This window comes from Gilbertella persicaria (assembly GCF_025201335.1).
Source record: "Gilbertella persicaria strain CBS 190.32 chromosome Unknown B0P05scaffold_76, whole genome shotgun sequence".
NCBI classification, from domain to species: Eukaryota; Fungi; Mucoromycota; class Mucoromycetes; order Mucorales; family Choanephoraceae; genus Gilbertella; species Gilbertella persicaria.
The window spans coordinates 32,643-59,022 of NW_026252037.1; the positions used below are offsets into that span (position 1 = coordinate 32,643).

At 36.1% G+C, this 26,380-nt stretch overlaps 8 protein-coding genes across 8 annotated transcripts; 5 read left to right on the top strand and 3 right to left on the bottom strand.

The window, feature by feature from the left end:
* Nucleotides 1–1,323: 1,323 nt before the first annotated feature.
* Nucleotides 1,324–5,216, top strand: B0P05DRAFT_519455 (uncharacterized protein). The gene is made up of 7 exons (XM_051575739.1): nucleotides 1,324–1,683; nucleotides 1,731–1,838; nucleotides 1,885–1,950; nucleotides 1,998–2,105; nucleotides 2,155–2,247; nucleotides 2,298–2,531; nucleotides 2,582–5,216. Exons 1-7 carry the CDS (start codon nucleotides 1,507–1,509, stop codon nucleotides 5,009–5,011), a joined length of 3,216 nt encoding a protein of 1,071 aa, XP_051429487.1. The 5' UTR covers nucleotides 1,324–1,506; the 3' UTR covers nucleotides 5,012–5,216.
* A 784-nt stretch (nucleotides 5,217–6,000) lies between these two features.
* Nucleotides 6,001–6,622, top strand: B0P05DRAFT_564692 (uncharacterized protein). The gene has a single exon (XM_051580869.1). The coding sequence runs from the start codon at nucleotides 6,012–6,014 to the stop codon at nucleotides 6,483–6,485; it is 474 nt and encodes a 157-aa protein (XP_051429488.1). The 5' UTR covers nucleotides 6,001–6,011; the 3' UTR covers nucleotides 6,486–6,622.
* A 307-nt stretch (nucleotides 6,623–6,929) lies between these two features.
* B0P05DRAFT_564697 (uncharacterized protein) lies at nucleotides 6,930–8,014 on the bottom strand. Its single transcript, XM_051580870.1, has 5 exons — nucleotides 7,904–8,014; nucleotides 7,812–7,850; nucleotides 7,484–7,770; nucleotides 7,076–7,436; nucleotides 6,930–6,981 (listed from the first exon to the last, which is right to left on the bottom strand). The coding sequence occupies exons 1-4, from the start codon at nucleotides 8,006–8,008 to the stop codon at nucleotides 7,085–7,087; spliced, it is 783 nt and encodes a 260-aa protein (XP_051429489.1). The 5' UTR covers nucleotides 8,009–8,014; the 3' UTR covers nucleotides 6,930–6,981; nucleotides 7,076–7,084.
* B0P05DRAFT_564700 (putative ribosomal protein L10) lies at nucleotides 8,011–8,759 on the bottom strand. The gene is given in 3 exon segments (XM_051580871.1): nucleotides 8,011–8,027; nucleotides 8,084–8,086; nucleotides 8,098–8,759. 1 exon segment carries the CDS (start codon nucleotides 8,748–8,750, stop codon nucleotides 8,100–8,102), a length of 651 nt encoding a protein of 216 aa, XP_051429490.1. The 5' UTR covers nucleotides 8,751–8,759; the 3' UTR covers nucleotides 8,011–8,027; nucleotides 8,084–8,086; nucleotides 8,098–8,099.
* A 503-nt stretch (nucleotides 8,760–9,262) lies between these two features.
* Nucleotides 9,263–9,893, bottom strand: B0P05DRAFT_592352 (Plectin/S10 domain-containing protein; the record flags this gene model as incomplete). Its single annotated transcript, XM_051582977.1, has 5 exons — nucleotides 9,263–9,282; nucleotides 9,329–9,436; nucleotides 9,484–9,558; nucleotides 9,603–9,785; nucleotides 9,842–9,893. 5 exons carry the CDS (start codon nucleotides 9,891–9,893, stop codon nucleotides 9,263–9,265), a joined length of 438 nt encoding a protein of 145 aa, XP_051429491.1.
* Nucleotides 9,894–20,375: 10,482 nt separating this feature from the next.
* On the top strand, nucleotides 20,376–21,395 carry B0P05DRAFT_576076 (uncharacterized protein; the record flags this gene model as incomplete). Its single annotated transcript, XM_051581680.1, has 1 exon — nucleotides 20,376–21,395. The coding sequence occupies one exon, from the start codon at nucleotides 20,376–20,378 to the stop codon at nucleotides 21,393–21,395; it is 1,020 nt and encodes a 339-aa protein (XP_051429492.1).
* Nucleotides 21,396–22,931: 1,536 nt separating this feature from the next.
* B0P05DRAFT_481058 (uncharacterized protein) lies at nucleotides 22,932–25,561 on the top strand (the record flags this gene model as incomplete). The annotated part of the gene is made up of 7 exons (XM_051575158.1): nucleotides 22,932–24,138; nucleotides 24,202–24,226; nucleotides 24,377–24,501; nucleotides 24,560–24,732; nucleotides 24,782–25,137; nucleotides 25,247–25,356; nucleotides 25,407–25,561. Coding segments are annotated over 7 exons (2,151 nt in total), but the record flags the coding sequence as incomplete, so codon positions are not given.
* Nucleotides 25,538–26,165, top strand: B0P05DRAFT_564718 (uncharacterized protein). Its single transcript, XM_051580872.1, has one exon. The coding sequence runs from the start codon at nucleotides 25,580–25,582 to the stop codon at nucleotides 26,069–26,071; it is 492 nt and encodes a 163-aa protein (XP_051429494.1). The 5' UTR covers nucleotides 25,538–25,579; the 3' UTR covers nucleotides 26,072–26,165.
* The last annotated feature ends 215 nt before the right edge of the window (nucleotides 26,166–26,380 follow it).

Genomic DNA, 26,380 nt, shown 5'->3' on the forward strand with positions numbered 1-26,380 from the left:
ATTCGTCAAATATTACTGCATTAAGCATCAAACACTTGAGAAAGGTAATTATAAAGTTTAAGTAAAATATTCTAGTTTATTACTTGCCTCTAACACTCATACTCTACAGGAACATTTTCTTTTTCTTGAACCTTAATGGTCATCAGTTTTCTGAAAAACATCTTAAATAAATTTAGATCATTAGCTCTTCTACTTGAAAAACTTCAAGTTACTGGTTTTTTTTTTTTTTTTTTTTTTTTTTTTTTTTTTGTGTGTTTCTTGTTCACTTAGTGTCTCGAAGCCAGTTTATAATCTCAATTGGAAGTTATAAACTAGTAACTTTGTACTATCAATAACAAACAATGGTTTGTTTGGGAATCAAAGAATATGGTGTCAAATGTGTTTGCCCATTGTCAACTTTCTTAGGTAACAGCTTCTTTGGGTTAGAAGAGATGCTTCTATCAAATCAATATACATTCTTTCAATAGATGGACTACACGACAACCCAAATAAATGGAAATATAACCCCTAAAAATTTTCGCTCTGTCCAAACCCACATTCAACATGGCAAAATTCAATTGAAAAAAGCTAAAGCTATAGAGCCGTTGACGACATCGACCGGTTAACTTATCTGCTCAAGACCTTTTTCATTCCTTGTTTAATTAAGCATGTATAGCGTCGAACTGAGAAGAGCAAGTCAGTTGACAAAAGGTAGTTACAAGGTGTCACAGAATAAATAAGATGCCATAAGAGGAGGAACTTGACAAAAACAAATATGGCGACCTAATAAGCGAACAATGGTATGTTGCAACAATCAAGGTGAAAAAGTCGCCATGAAGATCATTGTTTCCTTTTTATATACGTTATTGAACAACATTAAAAAAAAAAAGACATAAAAACCACAAACGGTGAATTTTAATTACTTTTTACAACCCTTAGGATAGTATCAAAGAAGGGACAAGTCACTTACTGTAACCAACTTTGAGCTGTTTGTTGTCAAAGTTAAAAAGCCAGGATGGTTGGCTGAAAGGTAAGTTGATTTCAGCAATTCCATTTAGATATACTTTACATATAAGATAGATTATATGAAACTCTTCAAGGGTAAAATAGTACGAAAGACCATAAAAGCTGTAGATGAGAGGCTTTTAGAAATTTCATTGCTGTAAGAAAGGATCAAGTTAATGAATTGCATTCAGTATGTAATAAATGTTTATTCTATTTGATTGCTGTGATATGGTATCATAGCCCATGCCTTATAAAGCATAGAGATTTAAGTCGCTTATTTTTGGTTTATTGGCTAAGCAAAGAGTGTGATGATTATAGCTCTTTTTTTTCTGCTATTATCTTGCGAGGACCCTATCAGGTTGAGCGGAAACAAGTGCAAACTTTACTACCAATTTAACCGGACTATACCCTTTCAGACCATCTTTTTTTTTATTATTATTATTATTGTTCTTTTTCTTTGCTTTTTGTACAAACTTTCTTACACTCCTTCTTTTTTGAACTTTTTTGCTTCTTTTCTCTTTTATGCTTTCCGCCTCGACTGTCTCTTCATCTTCTTCAGGTATACTCAGTCCTAGGACTGGTACCTCGACACCTTCTTCCCAACTTTCTCATGACTCTAGAAAGACTAGCAGCAACCCTTTAAGAGAGCTTATTGAAACAGAACAGACCTTTATGGAGACACTAAAAATGATTGACTCGGTAAGCAACAGCTACAGATTACAGCTAAACTAATTTCTTTAATAAAGCATATTGGTCCTATCTGGATAAGACAAATGAATTCAGCTGCACCCGACTTTTCTGAACTATTGAAATACGCTCATGATGTTCTCAAAGCAAACAAACGATTCTGCATGGTACTTTGATTTGATCCAATTTGATTGCCTATTGACCATTCTATAGAAACTAACCAAAATTGCTACTAATTCTCAACCTATCAGTGATCTCGGTGATGCACTTATGCAATGGGTAAGGCAAAAGTAAGTTCCTTGAATGAGTATTAACAATATGCTTAGGTTAATGATCTAGAAGTGCCTTATGCAAATTATTCAAGAAGTTTTATTCCAAACTTGAATCAGCGTCAAGATATTCTTGGTAATGCAGCAATGCGATCTGTACTTCAGGTACATCTCACATTGACTCTCAGTGGCACTGTATTGACTGTTAAAATAGGAATTATCTGCCAGAGCTTCATATGAAGTGACATTGGAATCTCTGTTCAATGCACCTATTCAGCAACTCAAATACTATAAAGGATTGTACAATGTAAGGAGAAGAAACCTATTTATTGTTTGTATGCTGACTAGAATACACAGAGACTGTTAGAGAGTACGGATCCTGGACGTGCTGATCATACACTCTTGTTGAATGCTAATAAGCAAATTGACACCATCATGAAGATGGTTCGTACTATGCAGCCGCCTCAGTTACCTTTTATCCAGACGAATTTTCAATCACCAAGAAAACCACAACAGGATCCTGAATTAGCAGCATTTGAGTTGCAGGTTGATTGCTCAAAGGTTGTCGATCTTTATAGTGGCGAGCAAATTGTAAGTAACTCTATTATTAGAGATCAACAAATTGATTGTTGTATTTTTAGAATTATCAGCTACATATCTCAAATCCAGGAACGCAACTTGTGATGCAGGATAGTTTTATCATGTTGTCTGAATCATCTTTTCGAGTTCACCTTTTGCTTACTACAGAAGTCTTGGTAATCTGTCGTGAATCTGGTAAATTCATGCTTTTGTATCCTGCAATCCCCATCAGTGATATTACGGTTAAAGCCGAAGAACTAGAGAGGGAAGCAGAAGGAGAGTATATCGTTCGACTCTCGATACTAGGAAAGAAGCAGATTGTATTGTGTGCCGAGACCAAGGAAATTAGAAACACGTGGATTGGTGTGGACGCTGAAGCTTCGAAAGATACTGTGCTTGCCCCTCGAACACTTAGTGTCGCTGCTCAGAAAAAAATGCTTTCAAACAGACCTATTACAAACTATGGTATTCGTTTGCCGCCAATGCCTATGAATGCCAGAGATGCTAAAAAGATGGTGGAAAAAAAGAATGCCAACATTCGAAACACAGATATTGTTACTTTCTATTCTGAGTCTGAAGTTGTGTCTCCTTTAGAAAGCTCTGATGAAGAAGACGACAATAACAAGTATCGAGATACAATCATGGATATCTACGACAATCATGCCTATAGTAGCCAAGAATCACCTGAAGCTATTCTTCAAGCTCCAAAGACAGCCTCTGATGTCTCGAACAGCCCTCAAGCTCAAGAAGAAATTATCCTAACACCAAATAAAGACAAGTCCAACGTGAAGAACAATAATTGGCCTCCTATTAATCACCAAATACCAGCTGCTGAAGATCCAGTTAAAGTTGCTTCCCATGTTCAAATAACCTATATTGAACCACCTACTGCCCAAATTGCAACAATATCAATCTCAAAAGCATCTGAACTTGATCCCTCTCTTTCTTTCCCAAATCAACAAATGAACAAAATCAATTCTTCGCCTGTTTCACCTGATAGATTGAAGAACAATGAAGGAAGTAAGCCTTCCTCTCCAAGAGCTGTAGAGGTTCAACGAGCTGTTATTCCCAAAGCAATGCAAGCAGTGACCCAGAAAACAGATGACTATTTATCACAAAATGATAGACATCAACCAAACCGTCCAACGCAAGTTTCTCATGCTGCTCCAAGAACATCCTCTATGCATCACAGATCTCCTCAACAAAGACCGCCTATGGCTCAGCAAAGACCTCCTATGGGATATAACAATAAGCCAATGCCTTCTCCACCACCTCATCAGCAACATAGACCTGGTTATCCACAACAGCCTATGGGACACCAATCACCTTCTCCTCATATGTCAAACGGTATGAGAAGACCTCCTCCACCTCAACATCCACCTCAACATCCACCTCAACATCCACAACAAATGCAGTATCATCACCAACAACAACAACAACAACGACAACACCAACAACACCAACAACACCAACAACACCAACAACACCAACAACACCAACAACACCAACAACACCAACAACACCAACAACACCAACAACACCAACAACACCAACAACACCAACAACACCAACAACACCAACAACACCAACAACACCAACAACACCAACAAAACCAACAGCAACAGGCACCTGCTAGGTTTAATGCTCCTTCGCCATCCCCTAGCCAACAGCTTCAACATTATCATTCTGCAGAAGATTTCAATTTTCCTCGTAGTCCTAGCCTACATAATGCGGGTAATGAAATACGACAAGTTCTTTTCAGCAATCAGCAATGTGAAGTGTTTCATTGGAATGACCAGTCTTGGTATGCAGCAGAAGGACGGTGTTTGCTTGAAGTGAGATTGACACATAGTAATTATACATGTGTCTCAGTAGAGCTGCAAAATACTGGGCAACTGTATTTGAACGCTTGGATTTTGTCGGATACAGTGATAAGACATCCATCACCTACGGATGTTAGCATCTCACTCTATTTGGGCACGCAAAAAGAAAATTATTTGGTTCATTTCCAGCATCCTCAAGACGCCAATATTTTCTTCAGCATTTTGCAACAAGCACATCAAGAATCCATGAATATGACCATGATACAGCCTAGTCTTCAACATACAGAAGATATTTATGATGATCCTGAACCTGTTGATACGGTAAATGTGCCTCAGACATTGAAGCCAGTGATGCAATGTAAGGCAAAGCTTTTTGTTAAAAACGAAACATCAAGTTGGAGTACGTTTGGTAGCGTAACGATGCGTATTTCGCAGCAGTCTCCAAGTTTAAGAATGTTGATCCAAATCGAAAATGATAAGACCAAATTAGTCAGCGCCATTGTTCGAAGCGGAAATGTAGAAAAAATCAGTCCAAAACGTATTACATTCTTGTTAGTGGACGAGTCGACAAAAACTAGCATTGTTTATATGATTCATCTCCGTGAAGATCAGACTGGAAACAAAATTTATGAATATCTCCGTACAAAAAATGCAGAGAACGGATGGTAGTTCTTTCCCCTTCACCCCTTCTTTATATATATATATATATATACAGTGAAATAGAGTGCTTTTTTGGAAAAACAAAATTTTTGATTATCGATAGAAATGTCTGACCATCAATATACCCATTACAAATAGAACAGAAAAGAAAAAAAATGTATAACAGTTCCTATAAAACTAAATCTATAAACTTGTATTCTTTCCATACTTTTGTGCTGTATTTTTTAAGAATCTTTCGGATATCTCAATTTCATTGAAGGAAGAAGAATCTTCAGATATATGAATGGTTAAAGAAGCACCTAAATTAGGTTAGGCTCTTCCGCTTGCCATGGTTTAGACATCAAAAAAGTATAATCATTGTTGATTTCTCTAATCTATGATTTTGAACCTAAATCTGCCTACAAATATCATGCAAAACAGAGAACAAGTGAAAGACCATTAGCTAGACTATTTAAGCTTATAAGTAGTGAATTTAGTTTTGGAAGAACTGCTACAAGTCCTTTTCTTTCTATTTGTGATAACCAAATATTTCTATCGATAATCAAAATTTTCTATTTTTCAAGCTTTCTCAAGTTGTCTTCGTCTCCGACATTGACATATTAATGCAATGATTTTTATGCCTAATCAGAAGCTCCACCATATATAGAAGAAGTAGAAGTTTGTCTTTGAAGATTAACTAATTGGACAAATATGGAGAAAAAGCATCTATCTGGGCCTCTTCTTTTCCTAGTGTGAATAGAAGAAAAACAAATATTCTTTGTAGGAATATTGCACAATGTATATTATAAATAAATCAAAAAGGTGTGACACCAAAAATAGCTTTGATTTTATGTTTGTTTAAACTACTCAAAAAGAACGGATAATTGCCTTTTTCTTTCGACGAACTGCATATAATACATTCTTGATTTAGATGGTGTAATACATGATAATAAAGTGATTGTTGAAAAAGAAATAAAAAAAAAGTTTATAATCATCATATCCTCTTTTTCTATATTGACAAAAAAAAAGAATGTTGACTATCCAACTATACAGAATGGAAGGTCATATTGAGTTCCTTCGATGTAAAATCTGTCAAAAACAGTTTCCAAGATATGACCAACGTGGATTTCGAAATGCTGGATTCACTACTCACCAGAACAAATGTATTGAGCGAGAATATCTCATGAAAAACCCTGTCATTCAGCAACAATCTGCCCCCAAAAGGAGGATATTGTTACCAGCCCCTTCCAAGGACAGAAAAAATTGGCAACAATCATATGGGGTGCCTCAATATCAGAATGCCACACAGACGCCCTCCACAGTCAATGAGAACACTTTCATTAATGTTAGTACTAACGACTCAAGTCATATTGAGCAGCTGTCTGTGCCTGAACGAATTTTCCCGATTCTTCAATGTGATTACTGTGTTCCTGAATATGGTATGCATCATTCTTCTTGTACGCTTTTAGCTGATATCATTGATCCCAAAAATTCTGATGCTTGACGAAAACAACAACAAGAATATCCTATAATTGGTCATTCGTTTTTTCCCATGCTTGTCTTTTCATAAGCCATCACTCGCTACTAACGTATGCATAGTACTATAACAACAACTATCAATATTAAGCAACTATATGCAATAAAACAAAGCCATTATGTCATATGAATTTTTCTCGGGCGTTCATTTAGTTTTTAAGTCTGAGAAGCTTGTGTTTAGAGTTCTATAAAAGGAAAAGGTGTCGTTTCTTTTAGGTTAGTAAAGGAAATTGTATCTTTTAGTATCTGAAAAAATGGAATAAGTTCATTGCTAGACAGATACAAAGCAAATTCGCATTATACGTCTTTTGCTAACAAAGCTCAACCAAACCGCGCTTTTGAGAACACAGTAATGTTTAGTTTCACAATAAAATATGGCTGAATGCACTTTGTCATCATCATCATGTGAAAAGGCAGTTATTGTTTTCCCATTACCCACTGCAAATAATACTGCTGCATATCATCTAAAATCACAAAATTTAGACGACACAAGTAGAGAACCTCCCCCCCCCCCTCATCTTCTTTTTTTGGAAAGTTTAACAGCAACCTTGATCTTACTTTTAGTAATTAAGATTTATAGTCTACAATATATGACGAAGTAGCTGATGGTGAATTCAGTCCATTTGATAAGTGATGACGAGATAATTTGTTACTGTTACATTGATCTCTGGCTATGCCTACTCGTGGCGTTTTTGGCGTACTATAGAGTGGCATAGAATGATCAAAATACTGAAAATCGGAATGGTTAAACAATATTGGCTTCTTTTTTGTTGCGCAAAGATGGTACATTGGAGCTTGAGGGAGTTGTTCCATAAGGGGCTTTTCTTTTGGTCTGACAGAACAAGAAATAAGCACAAGTAGAATCCATAAAGCACATACTGCCACAAGGAAGATATAAGTACAATTAAACAATAAACATCTACAGTGAATCAACACAAAAATCTCCTGTTCTCATGAATCCATTACCTTTGAAATAAAAGAGGATAAGTAGCATCATGTTCTTGATCAAGTAAAGAGCAAAAGGTGATAAAGCCTTTGGCTGGTACTTTGAATTCAACAATACCATGTGTCCATGGCTCTTGAGTGTCTGTGAACGTATTGATCACTACAGCACCTGCCAGTACAATGGTGTTGGCAATTCCTAGCAGTTTATCTCCTCTTACTATATGTCCACGCTTACAACATGTAGCATGAATGCATATCATGAATGCGCTTGCAATGGACAGACCATATGCTACATACGATGCCAGGTACTAGAACAATTGAGTTGAATGATTCAAAAATGAATGTATACCTGCCAATGCCCTGCTGTAAACCAACTAGGAACTCCTGTCTATATAAATAATGCCTTAATTTGGATATTTCCTGCGTAAGAGTGTCACTTGCCTGACTTTGATAGACAGAGAATAATGTACATTGAGCAAAATGACTAGCAAGTCCTACTAAACTGCAAGACAATGTCAAGTAACGAACAGCATTTAAAGATTTCATAATAAAAAGAAAAAAAAAGGGAGAGGATATGTACATATTTAATCGGATAATAACGCACATAACTTAAACTGGTTTATTTGAACAAACAAATTTAGACCTTGCCAGCTTCCTTGAAGTAGTTGGAAAGAGGACCCTTTTGAGGAACAAACTTGACATAACAACCATCAGGTCTGAGCTTGCCAGCAGCACGAGCTTCAACGTATTCTTCGCGAGACAAAGGAGTGAAACCCCACTTCTTGGAGATAATGATCTTTTGTTGACCAGGGAACTTGTACTTACAACGTCTCAAGGCTTCAATGACAACAGCCTTGTTGGAGTCCTTGGAACGAACAGAGAAAATGATTTGACCAATGTTGACACGGGCAACAAGACCGTTGGGCTTACCGAAAGCACCACGCATACCGGTTTGCAATCTATCGGCACCAGCACAAGACAACATCTTGTTGATACGGGTGACGTGGAAGGGGTGGACACGGATACGCATGTGGAAGGAATCCTTACCAGAAGTCTTGGACATGTACTTGTTAGCACAGATACGACCAGCTTCAAGAGCTTCGGCAGAGAGTTGTTCGTATTCGTTGGAGACCAAGTGAACACAGAGAGGGAAATCGTCAACAGAAGCCTTCTTACGACCTAAATCGTAGATTCTAAGCTTGGCATCAGGGACACCACGGTTGTATCTAGACTTAGGATAAGGCTTGTTTTTACAGTAACGATAACAACGAGCAGGACGACGACCCATTTTTAATTCTACCAAGGAAGAATTGAAATAAGCATACATGTATAACAGTGCATATACATATAGTCATCGAGCACATCCTTTTGCTAATTATCAAATGGGATCTGCGTCATTAACAAGTTGTGTTTTAAGGATATTCAATCATGTTGTATGAAGGTTTATGTTGTGTATGTGTCTATTTACTCCATTGTTGTAAATTAAAATTATGCCGTTTTAAAGGATTGTTTGTATTGTAAAAAGAGATGGATGTGCTATCGATGACTATTGCAGGATGGATGCATTACCTTGAGTGTTGAAGAAAGAACTGGTTGAGCCATCAGCTTACACAGCCTTCATACCGCAGAACCTATCTTCCGGACATAAGTATTATGGTTCTCTTTCGGCCCGGAATGATTCTGAGTGAAATAAGTAATTCAGGTACATGTTATGCAAAATCATAAGAAAAAAGAAATTCATGTGATTCAAGGCAAAATAATGCCATGTAACTTTATATATATGTAACATTTATATTGCATTTATTCGCGGTTACCACGACCTATCCAGAAATAAATATACATGTTAACAGCATTGTTGTAGCTTACCAAGACCGCCACGGAATTCAGGCTTGAAATCACCAGAAGCACCTTCCTTGCGACGGTAATCACCACGATCACCACGAGGACCACGGTTTTCACGACCTTCACCGCCAACTAAAGCATTGTTAACATCTGCATATCCTTGTTATTGTTTTACTTACAAGCACGGCGAGGAGCAGCAGGACGGGCAGACTTCTTCAAAGTAGCAGGAACAATTTCTTGAGGCAAATGAAGGTCTATGCAAAACATGAATATATATCATTTTAACCAAGTAACATACATTCACGGAGGTAATCAATACCCTCATCAGTGAGGGTATAGTAGTACCATTGCCAAGAGAATTGTGTCTTGACAAGACCCTTGGAGGTCAAGGATTGCATGATCTTGATGACTTCGAGATTGGGGACATCAAGTTCAGTGTGCTTGGGAGCGTTGTAGTCCTTGGGGGCGACAAGAGCACCGTCTATAGAAATACTCGTCAACAAACTGACTAGTCGTTTCAAGTTGGCTGACAATTACCCTTGAAAAGAGCTTCGTAAATGACCTTTCTGTTCTGCTTTGAAACAAGCATGGTATGTCTTCTAATAAAATAAGTGTCAATATTCCATCCATTTCCAGTCGATCACCATCCATCCATCCATCAAACACACAATCCAAGCTCTAGATTTACATATCTCCTACTTACAATGTGGTGATGAGAGAAGGTCTATTACATTTGCTTCTTTTGCTATTGTATCAAGCGTTGGTCGGAAAGGAAGTACATTTTCCAAAAAAGGGAATTATGAACAAGTCACGACCTTTCGGATATTTGACAGGAGGTAGATCAAACAAAGCCTTGGTTCTCTTTAGAAGAGTATACGCAAAAAAAACATGTCTCAAGACGCTGTTTATTAGTCCTTAGAATCAACTCCAAATAGAGTTGGCTCTTGAAGACTCTGTGCATTTACAGAAGGATGTTTTTATAACACATTTGGTCTGTGTTCCTGGGAAAGATAAGTCATTTGTTAACATCAAATAAGAACATGGTTAAATGAAATAAGAAAAAAAGTTGGGATGCTCTAGACTTGGAGCTTAGCATGGACAGAATCATAACAGCAAAACGGAGATTGAATTGATACTTTGATGTTAAAGATTAGAATCCAAAACCACCTTTCTTTCGTCTAAAGAATTTTTTAGTAAGTTGGTCTGGTCACTCTTGGTGGTGCTCCGGATTTTGCTATAAACTCTTGTGAAAGACTGTATCTCTTAGGTATCAACAATTGTGTTAAGTGCCAAGTAATTGAAGACATTGTGGAATGGTGTCCTTTACTTGTAGTATTGGTATAGCCATCTGTAGCATTGAACAAGGCAAAATATAAAGAATACTGACTCTAAGGAGCAACGAACGAAAAACTCAATATATTCTTTTTAGGACATATTGAAGGGTAGCCTAGATGACGGCTATTTCTATTGGGATTATATAAGACCCATATAATCGTGTTGAATGCTTCCACAAAAGCATTGTTTTCAAGATATTTCATATGACTAGTCACTTTGCTTCACATACACTAGTTTCCATTTATACGGTGATTTTATTTTTCCAAATAAAACTTTCATCCAATACAAAAAAAAAAAAAAAAAAAAAAAAAAGCCAAGGGAAATAATGGACTAAAACTGTCCAAAAACGAAAAGCTATCGGAGAAGTCTATTAACAAAGTTAGTATATATAGACACGACGCATCAAATGATGTAAAAAACGCAGTATACTTGTTAGTAAAATATAGAGCTATTCTTCAAAAACGTGTTTTCTGTTTTTGAGCTGTAGCGTACACTTTTTATGGTATTTTTGTAAATCTAACACTTTCAGTGTGTTCTATAGGCCTAGAGAAACAATTCGCACTAAGGCATGTTATATCTGCAATGCCTCTATCGATCACAAATCGCAAAATAGTGAGAATTGAAGATTTGTAAAGAGTATCATGACGCTCCTGCTCCTAGCCAGCCATACTCGATCTATGATACGCCAATACCAATAGCGTCATCTTTCGAATATTTGGGCATTCCATTCAACACCAAGGCTCAAGTTGATGTCTCTCTTTTGATTCGTCGAAACGCAAGGTCTGCTCTCACAGCTATGCATGCTGGGTTCTCTTCTCTGGGATTCTTCAAGCAAATTCGTTTTTCTAAACTGACAGCTGCTCGTCTTTACAGTATCTTTATACGTCCAAAATTGGAATATGGTATTTGCCTTGGTCTTTACCGAAAATCTGATTTTGCAACTCTAGAACATGCACAAGATACCTGTTTGCGACTCTGCATCAATAGCCATTCAAAGGGAACAACCGGATCGTTCAAACTGATGACCAACCTTCCCTCTCTGGCCGAACGCAAAGAATACCTTGTCTTCAAGATGATGATCCGTTTTGAAACTCTTCCAGAAGACACACTGATAATGCAAATAATAGCACACATTGATACATACCCCTTTGCTCGGCAAACGCAGATCTTTCTCTGGCCACAAGTATCAAACAAGAATCACATTTGGTTACACCTTAGCGATAGCTACAATACGCTCTCCAGCTGGGTTGAAGCTGATGGAAACGCCAAGAAGCAACTTTTGGGACTTCGTCAGCGCAATTTGAATGCTCTTCGTGCACAAACCAATGCCCCCGTCCTTCTCTCTGCCTGCAGGCCTTTTGTTGGCCAGATTGGTCCTCTCTTGCTGCTACCTATGTCGATTTATGACCGCCAAAGAGTTCTCCGTTGGCGTCTTGGGTGGATTCCAAAGTACACCTCTACTTGCTCATGTGGCACATCACCTGTCAGTCGAAGACATGTACTCGGTTGCCTGTGCGCTGCTGAACGCTTACGGTTACCAGCTGATATACAGCCTAATCCAATTAATTATGTCTTGAATCAGTTGCCTAGAATATCATGCCCTCCAAGCCTACAAGCTCAAAGATTTGACCGTTACGCACGATGGTCAGATCGGTGTCCAATCATTTGCCAACTATTTCTTGAAATTGAAAGTATGGATCTTCCCGACAGGGCCTTCTCAAGCGAAGAAAAAGAAACCTCTGGCTTGGCTTTTCTCCTTTGGCTGATAACCTTGCTATATTCAGTACAAATCGACAGCTAATTCTGTCCTCCATCCTGTGGTGTTTATACTTCCATTATGCACCTATCTTTTCCTTTTATTTTTTTCTTTCTTATCTCTTCTTACCTGTATACACTACAGTACATGATCGTCTATGTTTCCTGCCCTTTTTTTCTTATAGTTATCACTCTATGATTTTTTTTTTGTACTTTTCTTTTTTTGAACTGATGGTTAGACATTTACCCCATAGGGTCCAGTCTTCAAAACATTTCAAATAAATATAAACTTCTACCGGGATCATAAGGATAAATTGACGATTTTTGACTTTTTCGAAACTTGCTATATTTTTGCATGAATATGCTCTATTATGTATGCTCAAAGATAGAAAACTAAAAAAAAAGGGAACCTGACGGTAAAGATGATGGTTGTTTCTGATAAACACCCGCACCTGCAGCGGGCCGCCAATCCGCTGGTGAAACCATTACGCTTGTCAAAGTTATTCAAAAACGAATTGTAGAGTTAGTTTATAAACGAAGATCCTATAATACGCTTGGTATTCGAGAAAGCCATAAACTGAAGATGAAAAGTGTATTGAGTATATAGTGTGCATAATTGATTTTGCTCATATCAGATGGAATCAAAAGTTAATCAGTAATCGCAAACTATGTATTTTTTTAATATGCTGACTGTGCTTGGATTTAGTAGTACTAGATTTAGCAATGCAATGTGAACCTGACAGACTATGTTAGGTACAACTATACCGATGATTCAAGAAGTAACTCTGTTCTTATACTTTGAGCTATTAGGCTATAAAAGAACTGTATTAATAAAATCACACCATTGTATGTACAGTTTTGTGAGTTAGCCTGTATTTTAATAGCTGCTATTGTATCATTGGTTATACATTAACAATACAGATTCCCTTTAAAAAAGCGAAAAATCTTTTGCACAATTTAACGAAACCAATGACATATTGTATTGAGAGAAACCCAAGCATAATTACACATTTATATATTTACTTCAGAAGATCTCTCTCTCTCTCTCTCTCTCTCTCTGATTTCTGCAAAATTGACGACTAAAGCATTTGATAACCTCTAAAAACACAATTTTGGCATACTGTTATATTTAGACTATACAATATACGGACTAAATCAATCTCAAAGAAGAATCCTTAAGATTGGAAACTACTCAAGATTTACAAGCATCATTAAATACCAATTTAAAACCAGTTATATAATGAAATAAAGTGTAATATATACGAAAGACATCTTATCCGCATCATAACTCGATATGGTACATCATATTCCTCAAAACCAGATTCAATAAACCACAAATGTATTGCTAAGGTCTAAGGGAGTAGTAGTACAAGTTCCAAATTAGAAAATACTGGTTACTATTTTGATGCACCAAAAATGAGCTGAAAACACTGAAAATGGCAGCAATTTGACATCGATAAAATTGCTCTAAATGTCAAATCTAAGAAGGGCATATAAAAAGTGAGAACTGCACACGAAAGACAATATAGACTATTTTACGCCTTATATCATAAGTGTGGTCGATAAGCAGTATATTTTCTTATATCCTTGAGATTCAAGCACTAAAATGGATCATTTTCCCCATACTGCCAAGTCAATCTGATCTCAATCTGAGCTACTTTTAGCAACCGTTTGATTTTTTAGCAAAATACAGCTCAAGCAATACTCAAAATATCCTCAGAATCAAGAGCTGCTGTAAAAAATGACTTTTAAATGTCTAACGCACTCTAGATATATGTTTGCATACTGAGACGGCATGAATCGTACAAAACTGCTCAATCTGCCTCATTGAGCATTGAAAAGTAATGCAATTTGGTCGTTAGAATGCTTCTTTTGCGTTTAAGATGGTGAGAAAAAGTTGGGGAAAGAGAAGTTACAAGAACAAGGATGATTGTGTCTAATGTTGATACTGCGTGGTATATCGACAAGAACTTTTAGAAGAATAGCCGAAAATTGGATTGAAAATAGTGAAGAGGAATGATGATTGTATGTGTTGAGGTCAGCACAAAATATCCGGGATCAAAGTACCGTAGTTGGTTGGAAAGATTGCTTTTAAAAAACATGTACCATCTGCTAAAATGGACTTGTTGCAACAGACACGCGCGTTTTTTATACAGGATAGTCTGATTTTGTAATATATAGCCTTAGTGGGTAATGTTTAAGAGTCACTAAAGAATTTTCAGGTGCAACTGTACCAGATAATTTTAATTACTCTAGTTGAGTAGAAGAAGATCATGAAAGAACTAGATAGTATTTTATAGTGGGATAAAAAATGACGAATAGCGACAAAGAATAGCAAGGAATAGCAAAGAACTGCAAGGAATAGCAAAATAATGGAGAAAAAAATATATGTGTTTTGGATTTTCGAAACTGTTTTGCTCCTCAACGTAATAGACTTAAAAAAAACAACTCTTTGTTGATAATATTTGTAAATTTTATGCAAATTTTATGAAAAATTTTATGAAAAATTTATGAAAAATTTATGCAAATTTTTGACAACATCTTTCGTTTTTAATTTTTTTTTAATTTAATCTGATTCTTTTAAAGTTAAAGGCACTACAACGTAAGCGATGGAAAAAAATTTTCATCAAAAGATGAAAAATTCTTCACTCATTGAAGGAAAGTTTTGACCAAATCTTCAATCAACTACGAAAGATTTTCTCCATTGATGGAAGAAGAACGCAATCGATCACGCTGTGGTGAGAGTATATTTTTTCAGTTTAAAAATAATTGCTTTCCAGAAATGTTTGTTTGTTGACATAAATAGCATACTTGCGTATTGATATTAGTTTTGTCAAATTCATGGAAGTTTTTTTTTCTTTGAACACATGGCCCAATGTGGTCCTTGGTTGCTCGGACTTGATCGATTCATAAGAATGATTATACTAAGCCAAAGTTGCTTTAAGAAAACAAGAGAAAAAGAGGAATAGAAAGGAGAGTGTTGATCTAATGTTGCGTCTGGGCGTGGTTTTGTAGCCAGAGAATAAATAGAAAGATTTAGTTGGACGTTGAAAGGAGTAGATTGTTTGTGATAGCACATTACATAAAGGTGATTTGGGATAAAAGAAAATCTATAGAGGCCCATTTGGTACTCCAATAAAGTACAGAGCGGACATTCTTGAGCGTTTTTATGAGCTTGGTCAAGAACACTTTTGCATTCTCTAAAGCTACCTTGAGCAGTGTCTAAGGACGATGTTTGGCCTTGTAGAAGTCCCTTGATGCATGTTTGACGGTTTTTCTGAGAGAATTAGCCAAACTAATTAGGCAGTAGTTGACTAGATCAGTCGGGCTGCCCTTCTCATGAATTGGGACTACTTGTGTGACTCATCAACAATGAGGCGTGTATGGCCAACGCCAACATAGATCAAAGATATGGAAAGTCAGGAAGCCACTAAAATTTGTGATGTATATACAGAAAATAAAGCTAGAGCCATGAATAATTACGTTAATAGCCGTAGATGTTAAAAACCTCTCGTGAATGTAATGGATTTACAAAAAAAAATAGATATATATGTTCAAACTCCATTAACATTTATGCCGACTTACAAGTATGCCATTTGTGTGCATAGAAAAATATTTCTCAGAAAAAAAAATAAAAACCACTGCTTTAAGATAAATCAAGAATATTTTTTGTGAAAAAAAAAAAAAATTTCTAATTTTCTGCTTGAAATCTAAAAAAAAAAAGCTTGTTTTTCAATTTTTCAGTTTTAAATAAATAAACGAGTCTACCAGATAATGATCTTACTGCTTTATTCTAGAAGATAGATTACTGGCTGGTAGACTCGTTTTTTATTTTTAAACAGAAAAATTAAAAAACAAGCTTTTTTCTAAAAAACTTTAAGCAGAGAAATAAGAAATTCCTTTCTTTTTTATTTTTCGTCATTGCAGAAAATATTCTTGATTTATTTTAAAGTAGTGGTTTTTATTATTTTTCAAAAAATATTTTTTTGAGTACGAAAATGGCATACTTGTAATTTCGGCATACCTGTTGGTATTTCTGTTATTTTTGAAATGCTTTTTTTTTGTAAGTCTATCATAATGATCATAAAGGCCTGAGGCACACAATTCTTCCCATAGTTTTTTTCATTGCTCTAGCTGTTGTATACACGGCTATCTACATGACTATGATTTAGAGTGACTTTGCACCGTAATGGGCTGCAGGAGTATTCAGGAGTGAAGTTGACACTGAACCATGAATCTGTACTTTAAATTATGCAGTCTCTTTATTTACCGTCAGATTGATTATTACTACAAACTAAACAGTAGGGGATCTATGCGCCCCTCATCCGTAAAGACACCAACGATTGCATTCAATGGAATTCATGAAAAGATATTAATTTCCTTCAAGGGATGCTATATTTTATATAGATGGAGAGAAATAACAGAGTGTAATAAAGAACAACTTTCTTTTGGCCGTTTTCGGTTCTGATTGACTTTATTTTGTCTTTTTAATTGTAGTGTTTATCACACTAGCTACTTTTTTTGTAGAGATATTACTACAGCGTAAGCGATAGAAAAAGTTTTTCATCAAAAGTGGAAGAATTATGCATTTGGAGATGGAAAATCTTGACCAAATCTTTATTCAAATACGGAAGGTTTATTTCACTAATGGAAAAATGCAATCGCTTATACTGTTGTGTATGGCTACTATGATCCCTATGGTGGTTGTTATGGCGGTTGTTATGGCGTCTATGGCTATTGTGTTTATTCTGTAAGGTTAAATCTGGTAAAAAAATTGATAATTAAAAGGATTTAAGAACGAGTTCAAATTACTGAAGTTGTCATTTGGGAAGTGAAGACGTCGTCGACGGCTGACAGTTGCTTTATAAATTAAATTTTCATCTGACGCTTGCTTGATTAGAGTCTGCTAAAATATGTCCAAGAAAAGGGTGTAGTTGACTTGTGAGCCCGAAGCCAAATAGAGTATAGCAATCATAGCATCATAGCAACCATTGCAACCATACACCACAATGTAGGCACTTATATCTCTAAAAAAAGTAGCTAGAGCAATGAAAAAAACTATGGGAAGAATTGTGTGCCTCAGGCCTTTATGATCATTATGATAGACTTACAAAAAAAAAGCATTTCAAAAATAACAGAAATACCAACAGGTATGCCGAAATTACAAGTATGCCATTTTCGTACTCAAAAAAATATTTTTTGAAAAATAATAAAAACCACTACTTTAAAATAAATCAAGAATATTTTCTGCAATGACGAAAAATAAAAAAGAAAGGAATTTCTTATTTCTCTGCTTAAAGTTTTTTAGAAAAAAGCTTGTTTTTTAATTTTTCTGTTTAAAAATAAAAAACGAGTCTACCAGCCAGTAATCTATCTTCTAGAATAAAGCAGTAAGATCATTATCTGGTAGACTCGTTTATTTATTTAAAACTGAAAAATTGAAAAACAAGCTTTTTTTTTTAGATTTCAAGCAGAAAATTAGAAATTTTTTTTTTTTTTTCACAAAAAATATTCTTGATTTATCTTAAAGCAGTGGTTTTTATTTTTTTTTCTGAGAAATATTTTTCTATGCACACAAATGGCATACTTGTAAGTCGGCATAAATGTTAATGGAGTTTGAACATATATATCTATTTTTTTTTGTAAATCCATTACATTCACGAGAGGTTTTTAACATCTACGGCTATTAACGTAATTATTCATGGCTCTAGCTTTATTTTCTGTATATACATCACAAATTTTAGTGGCTTCCTGACTTTCCATATCTTTGATCTATGTTGGCGTTGGCCATACACGCCTCATTGTTGATGAGTCACACAAGTAGTCCCAATTCATGAGAAGGGCAGCCCGACTGATCTAGTCAACTACTGCCTAATTAGTTTGGCTAATTCTCTCAGAAAAACCGTCAAACATGCATCAAGGGACTTCTACAAGGCCAAACATCGTCCTTAGACACTGCTCAAGGTAGCTTTAGAGAATGCAAAAGTGTTCTTGACCAAGCTCATAAAAACGCTCAAGAATGTCCGCTCTGTACTTTATTGGAGTACCAAATGGGCCTCTATAGATTTTCTTTTATCCCAAATCACCTTTATGTAATGTGCTATCACAAACAATCTACTCCTTTCAACGTCCAACTAAATCTTTCTATTTATTCTCTGGCTACAAAACCACGCCCAGACGCAACATTAGATCAACACTCTCCTTTCTATTCCTCTTTTTCTCTTGTTTTCTTAAAGCAACTTTGGCTTAGTATAATCATTCTTATGAATCGATCAAGTCCGAGCAACCAAGGACCACATTGGGCCATGTGTTTAAAAGGGTTTTTTCTATAGAATTAATAAATTAATAAATTAATGAACTTTGAGTATCGATTTGACAAAATCAATACCAATGCGTAAGTATACTACTTGTATCAACAGAAAAACATTTCTGGAGAACAATTATTTTTAGGCAGTGTGATTGATTGTATTTTTCTTCCATCGACGGAGAAAATCTTCCATACTTGAGTAAAGATTTGGCCAAGATTCTCCTTCAATGAGTGAAGAATTCTTCAACTTTTGATGAAAAATGTTGTCAAAAAAATTGAAAAAAAAGGGTCGAAAAACTAAAGTCCATTATGTTAGGAGCGAAAATCCAAAACATACATTTTTTGTATTATTTTTGCAGTTTTAATCAGCCCATATCCTTTACTTGTTAATCATTAGCGAATATATTAAATTCTCATTAAACTATTTTTTACGAATATTCCTCTTAGTGGCATCAGAACTTATGGCTGGCTTTGCACTTAATAAACAAAGGCTATCCTTGATTGCTTTAAGAGTTCCAGAAAGCTACGAGCGGCTACTGTCTGTTGCTAAACGTCAAAAGAGACCTTTTCATACTAGTAATCAACTTGAAAGAGCGCTTTTTCTGTAAAGTAATTTAGAAGGTTTTATTTGTGCTCTAAGCACGTAGAAATAGCCTTCAAGACTTAATTTTTATGATGAAAAAATCTCTCCGGTCATATATTATGGCAAAATATAGTTTGTTGTGGTACACATACAGAATACAATATCCGATATTTGGAATGAAAAGCACGTTGCCCTATCTAGTTCTGTGTTTATGCTAGGCATGGGGATATGTTTGGAAAGTCGATGAACACCAGTTTTTTAGATGAAGAAAGAGAATCATCGACCATATCAAATACTAGCAATAAAAAACTCGATTTCTGAGACACAAACAGTAAAAGTTGCGGAAAGAAAAAGAGTATTTAAAGAAAATTCCTGATTTTTTCAACAATGAACGTGAAAGACTATTTATATAAAGAGTTTATCGTCTACTTTGATGCTTACTTCAAAAAGTGATTATGTTTGCGTAAATGTATCGATTTTAAAAGAGCAGTAGTAGAAGAAAGCATTTTGTAAAAGAGAAAAAAGATGTCAAAATTATTTTATCAATTGAACATATTTCGTTATAAAATGCATGGCAAATAATTATTCGTATCAAAAAAGAATATTGTAAAACGAAATGGAAAGAATAAAGATCCTTCCAAGCCTGCTAATTCGCCTATACCATTTTTTGAAGTAGACAAAGTGTATCCATTTCTATTGGTAGAATCAAGTCATTTTTGCTTTTTGAGTCCTCTCTTATGGATTTATCTGATGGTGTTTATTCAGAACTTGTCATTGTAGCCTTTTAACTCTAAATAAGTTCATTTACAGTCAATTGGATCTGATTTTAGACCATCTCTTATACTGCCATGAACTATAATACGTGTCAGTTATTTCCAGTGTCTATTGCACTGTGTTTATTGAAGAAAATAATTTGAAAATGGTATTTAATGATGCACGATAAGTCTTGGGTGGTTATTTTTAAGCTGTGTTATGCAACTCGTCTTAACCACAAGTATAGAATATGTTTGTATTTTTTGATTGGCTAATAAAAATATGCGTCATCTATTATATGTTGAGCATGTCTTTTATTAACCAGTTTTTTTATCTTTATGACTAGCAGAACACTTGACTTCCAAACTATTGTCAAAGAAAGAGCAGCACTGGTTCCTCAAAAACCTAACCCGAAGCGTCGAGAAAAACACGACGAAGCGTCTTATGACCTTTTTACAAAGGAAGCTTACCGCATATACCAACATATTGATAGTCTTCGACGCTTTTTAATAACTATTCGACCTGCTTACTTGAGCACTAAAAACAGAGGAGTACGTACGCGTTCAAGTTTAGACACGTCCAACCTAAGTGGAGACTCGCTTTTTAGTCTATTTTCAAACAATATTCATAACCTAACAGACAGAGAAAGAGATGAAATCGATTTTCAAGCTAAACTTATTATTCGTCGATGCATTGATCGAATCAAAGAACTAGAAGAGTCAGAAAAGATACGAAAGGCAAATGAGGCATCCAAACCTACAAATCGCTTCACTCAATTGCTTGGTTTTGCTTTATTACCGTCTGCAACAGAAGACGTATTGTTTGTCCATCGCAGCAGCATCACTTGGCTTTTAAATCAACAATTGATGCAAGTGTCACAAATTCAAAAAGATCAACAAGAGATTCGACTTATGCGCGAAATAGAAAAAAGTGAAAATCAACTCTCAAAATCAACTTTTGCTGAAATACCACCACCTGTAGTAAACCAAGAAATACTTGAATTTAAAGATGATGATCCATTCGAGCAAGAATTAACAAATGAACAGGTTCAAATGCTTGAAAAAGAAAACTCGGTCATGCTAGAGGATCTAAACAACACATTGAATCAAGTCAAGAGCGCAGAAAAAGCATTATTAGAAATCTCTACACTTCAAACACAATTAGCTAATCACTTGGCTGCCCAAACGATACAGACAGATAGATTATATGCAGATGCTGTTGCAACTACAGATCGAGTTGAACAGGGTAATTTGCAGTTGATTACAGCAAGAGAAAGAAACAAGAGCAGTCGTAAATTCATGCTAGCGTTCTTAATTGGGGCTAGTTTTGTACTTTTGTTTCTTGATTGGTATTCCTAAATAAAAAGGCATTAAATGTCCGCTTTTTTTTCTTTTTTTTTTTCAACAAGTTAATTTTCTTTTCTCTTTCTTTTCTCTTTCTTTTCTCTTTGACTTGTTGTGTATGTTATATTGTTGACACAATTAAACATAAATCAAAGGAATGTCGGCAAATCCCTCGACTGCAACACGCGTAGAATATGGCGCTTCTATTGTTGACCCGGAAGCTACCGAATATTCAAAAATCAAAAGCACAAGACGGGGTTCCGCTGCGCCTCTAATACATACACCTCCTGTTCAAGTAGGTGCAGGAGAAGACCCACTAGAGGCTGGAAGTATAGATTTCTATCCACGACACCGTGTGGGACTTATTAGACGTAGAAGGAACAGCGAAAGCAGCAGCGGCAGTAGTAGTAGTGAAGAAGAGCTAACAGAATTAAATACAAGCGACGAAGAACAAAGCGAAAGCGATAGCGAGCAAAGTCAAAGTGATGATTTGATACAAAATAGAGCCAATGAAATCAGAATCAGCGTGAATGATGTCCCCACAGATACCCGAGATGAACAAGTGCTCTTGTTAGAGGAAGAGGATGTGTTGATCAACATAATGGGCTATAAGCGCAATTTGTTTAATTTGTTTTTATATCGCATATGTTGCATACTATCGCTGGGGATTGTTTGGCTGATTTGTCGATGGATTCCTACATGGTATCTTGCTTGGGTTGGTGTTAAAGTCCCGTTAAAAAACGCAGAATGGCTTGTGTTCAAGGTGAGTTTCTTTTTTGATATAGCTATATGTTTTCCAACCTTCCCCTGTAGAGTCAATACAACGAAATTGAAATTATCAGGCCAACACGCGAATGGTATAATGGCACCATTGGATCTATTTTTTCATTAGATCAGATAAAGACTGAACTCACTCGATTCTCTCTTAACAATGAGCAAATGCGAGACATGTTGGACATGGACAAACAAGTACCTCAATTAATGTTGGTTGAATATCGTTATATCCGATTAGCTTATCATCCTGTATTACACAAATTCCTAATGATCGGGTAAATTATTTGCGCACATAAAATAGATATGCTAACAAGATTTGCAGTTTTTGGAAAGACCAGTCGTGGAGTAATTCGAAAAATTTCAAATCAGGGTTATCTTCTGAAAAGTACCATGCTAGAACAAGAGTATTTGGCCCTAATTTGATCAATATTCGCGAAAAACCTACTACTAAGCTACTTACTGATGAAGTTCTAAATCCATTCTATGTGTTCCAGATTGGCAGTATTCTTCTTTGGTGTATGGACGACTACTATTACTATGCATTCTGCATTTTTATTATCAGCGCTTTCAGTATTATCTCTACTTTACTAGAAACAAAGCAGGTAAGTATTTTCTAAGAAATTCATATACGCTTACATATGTGTCGCAGACAATGAAAAGAATGAAAGACATGTCCTTTTTCGAATGCTCTGTCCGAGTATTCCGAGATGGTTCATGTAGGTGAACAAGTGACACTGATAAGCAAGTGAATGACCTTTTCTTTTTATAGGGCAAAATGTAAGTTCAGTGGAACTGGTTCCTGGGGACCTTGTCGATATTGCTAATGTACACACTGTTCCATGTGATGCTATGCTTGTGTCAGGAGATTGTATCCTGAATGAATCTATGCTTACAGGAGAATCAGTACCTGTGTCCAAGGCCCCCATTACTGATGTTACACTTCGTAAGATGAACTTGTCTTGCTCAGGCATACCAGCAGAGATTTCAAAGCATTTCTTGTTTATGGGCACTAAAATGGTCCGTGTTCGAGGAGGTGATAATGTGTCGCTAGCCACTGCCATTGTTGTTCGAACTGGATTCAATACAGCTAAAGGTGCTCTTGTGAGATCCATGTTGTTTCCTAAGCCCAATAGCTTCAAGTTTTATAGAGATTCATTTAGATTTATTGGTGTCTTGTCTATTATTGCATTGGTTGGCTTCCTTATCTCTTCTGTCAATTTCATTCGTCTAGGTATCGATACAACAACCATGATTTTGCGTGCTCTTGATTTGATTACCATTGTTGTCCCTCCTGCACTTCCTGCCACTCTTTCTATTGGTACAAGTTTTGCTATTGGAAGACTGAAGAAACTAGGCATCTTTTGTATTTCTCCACCACGAGTTAATATTGGAGGTAAAATTGACTGTATGTGCTTTGACAAGACAGGTACTTTGACTGAAGATGGATTGGATATACACGGTATTAGAGCTGTTATCACCACAGAAGACGGCCGAAAGTTCTTTGACAAAGAAAGCAATTCTGTTGGACATTTAGACGTTGATAACGATCATGATAACCATACAACTCAGACAAAGATTATGCGTACCATGACTACATGCCATTCTTTAAAAATTGTCAATGGTGAACTCTTGGGTGACCCTCTTGATCTCAAAATGTTTGAATTCACACAATGGGAACTGGAAGAGAGTGGAGGAGCCACTTCCATGGGACTCAAACCTAGGAGTGAATTGGCTGCATTGCAAGCTAAAAAGAGCGCCAAAGTGGGCATTATGCCTACTGTTGTCCGTCCGCCTGGCGGAAGGCAAGATATTGATTTGCAAACGCCTACACCACCTATTGAATTCGGGATTATTCACACATTTGAATTCGTATCTGGCCTTAGAAGAATGAGCGTGATTGTTCGAAAGTTAGCTAGTCCAAGCATGGAAATTTTTGTAAAAGGTGCACCAGAGGTTATGAAAGATATCTGTACTCCTGAATCAAGTAAGTGTCACTCTCCTTTTTGTTTGGTTATTTAGAAGTATTTATTGTTCTCTTTCTCTCTAGTGCCTGAAGATTACCAAGAAAGATTGTACAAATATACGCACAATGGTTATCGCGTCATTGCTTGTGCTTCTCGGCAATTGGTTGGTGTTAAATGGCACAAACTCCATAAACTTAAAAGGTATGACATAAAGGTGCATCAATTAGAATGCTAACTATCTTTTTTTTTTTTGTGCAGAAACGAGGTAGAAACTGGTTTGACATTTTTAGGTTTTATTGTCTTTGAAAATAAGCTTAAACCTCGAACGATTCCGGCCATTACTACTTTACGCAACGCCAATATTCGCCAAATCATGTGTACTGGTAAGTAGTTTATTTATTTATTTATTTATTTTTTGTTTTTCTTATACTGCTTCTTTAGGTGATAATGTACTTACAGCAGTGAGTGTGGCAAGAGAATGCGGTCTTATTGATCAATCGGCCGAGATTTATATTCCTCGATTCCTTAAGGGTTCCTCAACTGAGGCAGATTCAGAAATATATTGGGAGAGTGTGTTACAAGAGGGCAATGAATTATCTACATCAACATTGCAGGTAACTGTCAAACCAAAAAAGGTATATGTACCCCTAACCAATAAACTAGCCTCGTTCTCGCATGTTCTCAAATGACAACCCTTATGTACAATTTCAAGATTATTATCTGGCCATTACAGGAGAAGCTTTTCGTTGGATGGTCGACCATGCAGAAATTGAGTCACTTCATCGCATGCTTGTCAAAGGAGCCATTTATGCTCGTATGTCGCCTGATGAAAAACAAGAGCTTGTTGTTCAGCTTCAGAATATTGGGTACTGTGTCGGCTTTTGTGGTGATGGCGCCAATGATTGTGGAGCTTTGAAAGCAGGAGATATTGGTATTTCATTGTCTGAAGCAGAGGCATCCGTTGCCGCTCCATTTACAAGTAATACAATGGATATTGAATGTGTGATTGATGTGATAAAGTAAGTTTTTCTTTATTGTAAAGAATCAAAATAACTCATTTTCTTGTAGGGAAGGAAGAGCTGCTCTAGTGACAAGTTTTAGTTGTTTCAAGTACATGGCTTTATATAGTTTGATTCAGTTTACTTCGGTCACTTTGCTCTATGCATTTGGTAGTAACTTAGGAGACTTCCAATTCTTGTACATCGATCTGTTTCTTATCTTACCCATCGCTGTTTACAGTAAGTACCATATATTACATGGAGCTTATTGTCTTAATTAATTTGCTTAGTGGGTTACACTGCTGCATGGCCAACACTCCATAAAAAACGTCCCACGGCTAGCCTGGTCTCGAAAAAAGTGTTGACTTCGTTAATAGGACAAATAGTCATTAACTCTAGCTTTCAAGTGATTGCTTACTGGGCTGTAGAGCAACAATCATGGTAAGCAGTTTATTAATAGGCGATGCATATGTCTAACGATTTGATTAGGTATAAACCGCCTGTATTTGATCCAGATGGGGACAATATTGTGTGCTTAGAGAATACCGTGCTATTCCTTGTTTCTAGCTACCAATACATGCTTGTTGCAGTCGTATTTAGCGTCGGTCCGCCCTTCCGAAGGCCAATTTGGACAAATGGCCGTTTAGTGCTAACTCTTGCTGTTCTTGTTGCTCTTACTTCCTGGTTTGTTTTAGCACCTCCCACCTTTGTTTTGGACATGATGGAACTCGAAATTCTGCCCATATCTTTTAGATGGTTTATCTTGATCTTGAGTGGTCTGAACTTGAGTGTGAGCTTATTGTGCGAAAAATATCTTTTTAGTCAATTTTCTGATTTGCTCACTCTAATTGAATCCAAGGCTCGATTATCAAAGTCTGGCTATAGAGCAGTGGAAACTAAATCAGACAAGATCTATCAAAGAGTCATGGATGAAATGGGTATTCAACGCAATTAGAAATAAAGTTGTATATTTATAAAGAAAAAAGGGGTTGAGAAAACAAAAATAAAGGAGGGGTTCGAAATAACCTTTAGAAAACGCATTGTGTACATGATGCAAAAGAGGAGTGAATGCGAGATGAATTAAAAAGAAGCTTACTTTTACCTTTTTTTTTCTTTTCTTTCTTGTTTGCTTTCCTTGATTTTTCTTTGTACTGTAATTACATATAATGAATAGCTATAATCATGGTGCTCTAATACCTTATGATGAACGGCCCTTACTTTCTCCAGATGATTCGAGACCTCATTGGAGACCTACAGCCTTACC